At 41.8% G+C, this 6,000-nt stretch overlaps 1 protein-coding gene across 1 annotated transcript in view; it reads right to left on the reverse strand.

Moving 5' to 3' along the window:
• The window catches only part of LOC111871478, a 57,491-nt gene that overhangs the window by 19,748 nt on the left and 31,743 nt on the right, over nt 1–6,000 (reverse strand). Inside the window, exons 9-10 of the mRNA XM_033754276.1 lie at nt 5,010–5,016; nt 878–977 (exon numbers count right to left, since the gene is read on the reverse strand). Of these exons, the coding sequence (XP_033610167.1) occupies nt 878–977; nt 5,010–5,016 (107 nt within the window). The remainder of the gene's footprint in view (nt 1–877; nt 978–5,009; nt 5,017–6,000) is intronic.

The following is a 6,000-nucleotide window of genomic DNA, read 5'->3' on the forward strand; positions in this document are numbered from 1 at the left end:
CCACATTTTCTCTAGACCGTCTGCTCACAGATGGCGGTGAAATTATCAACCATATGCGCCAACCGCCCTTTACCCCACAGGATGATTCCTGGTACTCATTTCACCCATAGTGCGACTGGAAGGATTAGGTAAATTGAAAAAATCCACCTCATCGGGATTCGATCCCGCAACCTTATGGCTTGTAGCATAGTGCTTCAATCAACTACGCTACCGCGTGCCCCGCTAGCCAAGGCACAACAAAAGAAAATAACACCACAAGAAGTAGGCGGGAGTAAGCAAACTTAGAGATTCCCTGTATGGTAAATGTACTCAGTTTCGTGACATCACTTACTTTGTGGTGCGATATTCTAATCAAGCGAGACTTCCACAGTTTAGCAGAACTTCATCTCTTGGGACCTGTTAAAACTCATGGCGAATTTATGTAATCGTGCCCTGTGTCAAGAAATTTTTAAGTTTAGTCCGTATTAAACATAGTGTATACGTACAGTAGACGAGACCCAGCAAAATTTGTGTGCAGTAGGTTGATAGCTCACAATTGTCATGAGTTTACAGGAAGTGGCAGAGAGACCGTGCCATAGCTCAAGTGGTTAGTCGCTGGCTTCCCATCCCGGCGGCCCGGGTTCGATCCCAGGTCTGGTCAAGTGGGGTTTGTGGTGGAAAAAGTGGCGCTGGGACGGGTTTTCTGCGAGTACTTCGGTTTCCCCTACCAATCTTCATCCCACCAAATTCTTCATCATCATAATCACCCAGGGCAGGCTACAATAGGTCAATCAGTGGCCGCCGTGCCGAGTGGATCCAGTTGGACTCCACCCCCAAGTAAGCGAATTAACTGGCAGAGACTTTTAGCAGTTCTTCCTCAGTACGTCCCCTGTCTTACCTGGTGGATAGTTCTTCGGCTTCATTGTCAGCCAGGAATACAATAGGTAAAAGAAGAGGGTCCATAGTACCAGTGTGACGATCATCTGAATCCCAGGATTCTGAAATAAAGACAAAGCAGCCATGACATACCACATGCTCATAAAATTATGTTTCTGTCTGGCAAGAGAGTTTCCATTGCCATTTCGCCAGACAGAGAGGGATATCGTTAATATTCTGGACTGTAGTTGGGTGGTGCCGGTGTCTCTATCAGGTGGAAAATGTGCACATTTAAGGAAACCATATTTCCCGCTCTCACTCATGGAAGTCGACTTCATCAGGATAGATATAATAATATCAGTAATTTTTTCGAAAGACTAAAATAATCACAGCACCCCGAAAGGCGAGCGGTTTCAGGGTTCTTTACAACTTATTTTCCAACGCTCTCAGTCGGTTTTTCGACTGGCTACGGGCTGGACGACCGAACGATCGGAGTTCGAGTCCCAGTAGGAGTAAGATTTCTGTCTTCTCAAATTCGTCCATACCGGTTCTGTGGCCCACTCAGCCTTCTATCCAATGGGTACTGGGGGCCATTTCCCTGGATGTAAAGCGGCCGGGGCGTGAGGCTCACCACTCACATCCCAATAGCACCGAAATCAAGAATACGTAGATCTATACAGCCACTTCTCCATACGCCTTATTGGCGTAAGAAAGTATTTTACCGCAGCAGCTAAGCCATGAATAAGCACTGAATGATAGGATGTTCGATGAATGAGCAACTGGTAAGGACATGGACGGAAACGGTCGTGGTTTAATCGAGATAATCTCCAAGAATTTGTCGAAGGACTAAAGGAAACCATGAGAAAGCTCAGTTCAGATACCTCTTGTGCCGTCCGAGATTCGAATTCAGCACCTCCTGTTATCGCTACAGCAAGCTACTCGGTGGGTTGAGGTTTCTCCGGAAAATTTACGCGAAACAATTATGGCTGTCTGTTCTCACCTGGTACACAGGAGGGGTAGATATACCGTGAGAAATTAAGATTGGACATACCGTATTTACGCATGTAAAGACCGCACATTTTTTGCCAAAAATTCAAGAGGAAAACTGGGGTGCGGCTTATATTCGAAATATTCGAAATCACACTGCATTTAAAAAAAATTATATTCATAATTAGTAATACAGGGTGTTCTACTCCTGAAATAATATTCCAAGAAAATTATTTTTTCTATAATTTCTGTCTGAAAATTGTGCTGCGGCCTATACACGCACGCGGCCTATACATGCGTAAATACGGTAATTCCCTTCGCAATGCGCTAAACAGTATTCCAAAAGGAATTTTTAGCAATTTATTTAGGTTACTTGCAACATTTTATGAACAGCGTGTAACGCAAACTAAAACTAGCAAAATTTACATTTCAATGCACAATTCTTGCGAAGGTTTATGGAACTGGATATATTAAAATCTTCATCTAGGACCTTATTCAATACGCTGTGCAATCGATCAATATGGCTGAAAGTCAAAAAGGCCCACTAACGTTATACCACATTTCTGTTTCTCTCTTCCTCTGTATATACAGGACTAGATTATATTGTAACAGTGACCCGAAGCCCCGAAATTAGGCAGTTTCGGGTACACAGAGCAGTAGAATCTCAAACGTTGCATGAACGTGAGTTATGCAGTAGGTCAAGAACGAACAAGCATACATGATGTTCTCTAGAAACAGCTTACACCAAATATGGTTTCCGTACTAATATGAATATTTGAATTTACCGACCGCCGCTGTGGTCTAGTGGTCATAGTTCCTGACTACAGATCCAGAGGTCCGGGTTCGATTACCGGCACTACCAGTTTTTCTGAGGAGTAGTGAGTCTGGAACGGGGTCCACTCAGCCTCGTGAGGATAATTTAAGGGCTATTTGAAGAAAAGAGCGGCTCCGGTCTAGGAAACCGACATTATCGGCCGTGGGTATCCTTTGCGCTGACCACGCGACACTCTCTATTCGCAAAAGTTGGCACTAACTTCGCCGACACCAGCTGTAATGTCTCTTTCTCTTTTCGATTTCCTCAACCCCTTCAGGAAAATGCTGGGATAGTAACCCAATTAGGCCACAAACGCTTCCTTCCACACATTTACAGTTCATCACCCATCTATTGTCCAACCATATGCTCAGTCTCGCTACTGCGCATGTCGTGAAGAACTCACACTCTTCTGATCCGTGAAATCCTTGAATATATTTTGTACTCTATAGGAATAAAATGGTACACCAATGGAATAATGGAGCAGTACTTTTAAGATGCACACAGTTACATTCGCAGAGACACACACAACGTTGGAGACTTGTCTGTCTATCTATCTATCTGTCTGTCTAATTATGGCTCTACAGCTCTCTGTTGGACCTTGATCGCAATTTCAGTTTCTTGATCTTTTACACATACGGCAGGAGTCATTAGATGGGGGATCAGCCCGTCGCAAGGCCGCTACATGCACACAGGACAGCAAAAACACATAATAGACGCACACAGACATCCATGCCTCAAGTGAGATTGGAACCCGCGGAGCCAGTGTTTGAGCGAGTGAAGACAGTTCATGCCTTAGACCGCGCGTCCACTGTGATCGACTTGTCTGAAAATATAAATTTTGTACACAATAATTATCCTGGGGCGTAAAGCGCGGCCAGCGCGTAAGGCTGACAACCTTACCGCCATCTTTGAGCCGCTTGTCTAGATAATGTGGGACGCTCAACGTCTCACTACCCTATGGGCCTTCACGGCCTGGTACAGGGATAGCTTTACTTACTTCTCACTCGCCGCTTTAGACAGGCACTGACTCACTGGAGCGGTTGTACTTCACATAAATATGTATTTTCTTGTGTACCGAGTGCAAAGACATATTCCATTGAACTGTATTCTTATCATCATGTGATAAGACTGCCCTTGCTCATAACAACCAGTGATCGCTGAAATACTTGTAAACAGCTTATGTAAATTTGGGTTTAACCCTTGTACCCTCAGGCCACTAGTGTAAAGAATTTTCTCGAAATCTTGGCGCAGCTTAAGTATTTGTTACACCGTACAATAATAGATGTCTCACACATCCTCGTCACACCAAAGGTCGATCCTAAACACACCAGAAGAGCATTATATTGTTGCTAAGCAGTTGCGAAGCTGAGAGCAGCAAGTGTCAAGACTGAGAAGTGTAGGTTCTCATGGTGGTCACTATGAAAAGTGTGGCACTTCCATCTGAAGATGGATTCATAAAAGTTTTGTTTCTTTAAGGCTTATTTAGCGATGTTACTAGTAGTTCAGACTACATAAGGTCGAACAGTATGATTAGCAATGAACTTGACTTGGTTGATCTTGGTCCGTCACACTAGCAATAGAAAAAATGACTCGTAGCACCGTCCAGTGAGACTGATTTATAAAAGCTGTATTTCAATATTTAATTTTCCTTAACGTGTTTCAATCCGGTTGACCATCTTCAGGAGGACAAACTCAACCTTTAAGAAGTCACTATTACAATGTCAATATATAAAAGTTACACCTTTCAACTACATTAAGTATATGAAGTGTCTGATTATATAATGATGTCATCATAATATAGAATAAGACAAAAATGCCCCCCAGAGCCTATCAGAACAATTTAATGCGCAGTATAAAGGCTTACAATTCACAAGAATAAGGTAATAAACAACCAAATGGCTTACCTAGACTTAAACCTAACTAATAAAAAAGGACATTTAGAAACAGGAAATTATAGAAAATCTACAGCAACAGATATGACAATAAATAATAATTCATGCCATCCTATGAGTAGGGGTAGCGTAGACACTATAGCGACTGGCTACGGGCTAGACGACTGAGAAGTCGGAGTTCGAGTCCTGGTAGGGTCAAGAATTTTCTCCAAATCGTCCAGACCGGCTCTGGGGTCCACCCAACCTCCTATCCAATGGGTACCGAGGGCTCTGTTCCGGGGGTTAAAGCGGCAGGGGCGTGAAGCTGACCTCTTACCTCAAGAAAATGTGTATTTATATATCCACTCCCCCATACATTTTCCTGGTGTAATGCTTAATTCGTTAAGCACAGGGACAACTTTACCTTACCATCACAAGAAAAAAATAGCAGCATATAAAAATTGAATTCACGGATTCCTCACCTTACCCCTTAAAGAAAACAACAAAAACAAGGGGTTAAATACTATCATTAATGTAGCACGAAATAATGGATATTTTTCATTTGTACAACAAATTCAAACAACGAAAGAATAAATCTGAAAACAGAACCAAAGAACTACAAAAATGGGTATCCTTCACTTACACAGGAAATTACATACGGAAAGTTAAAAATTCTTCAAAAGCACTAACATAAAATAACATATAAAACAGCTTCCACCATAAGCAAAATACTAAACTAGAAGGAAAAAACGAACGCTTATGAGTAGAATTGGAATTTATCAATTAACATACCAAAGCAGAGAATATAGATATATAGAACATACGTTTTAACAGAGATGAGTCGGCATTCGCCCAGAATATACTGAATAAACAACAGCAATATGGACCTATGACTACAATTATGGAAATGGTGGAACATGCTTAAAAAGGGAATATGATGAACATAGAAGAAAACTTCCACATTTATCACCTTACTACAATTAACAAACTAATAGAAGAGCGAAAACATAATAACGAGAACCATAATCAGAACGGCATGTTCAGCATTTTAGTAAACATTAGCACACACCCATAATCAGAACGGCATGTTCGACATTTTAGTAAACATTAGCACACACCCATAATCAGAACGGCATGTTCGACATTTTAGTAAACATTAGCACACACCCATAATCAGAACGGCATGTTCGATATTTCAGTAAACATTAGCACACACCCATAATCAGAACGGCATGTTCAACATTTTAGTAAACATTAGCACACACCCATAATCAGAACGGTATGTTCGACATCATAGTAAACACTAGTACACACCCATAATCAGAACGGAATGTTCGACATTTTAGTAAACATTAGCACACACCCATATCAGAACGGCATTGTTATGCCCCAAATTTGAGATTAGAAAGAGGATGGTATTACCTAAAAAGCCAGAGACTTGCGAAAAGAGTTTCGCAGCTATTACAGTAAATT

Source organism: Cryptotermes secundus, unplaced genomic scaffold, assembly GCF_002891405.2.
Source record: "Cryptotermes secundus unplaced genomic scaffold, Csec_1.0 scaffold465, whole genome shotgun sequence".
Classification (NCBI taxonomy): Eukaryota; Metazoa; Arthropoda; class Insecta; order Blattodea; family Kalotermitidae; genus Cryptotermes; species Cryptotermes secundus.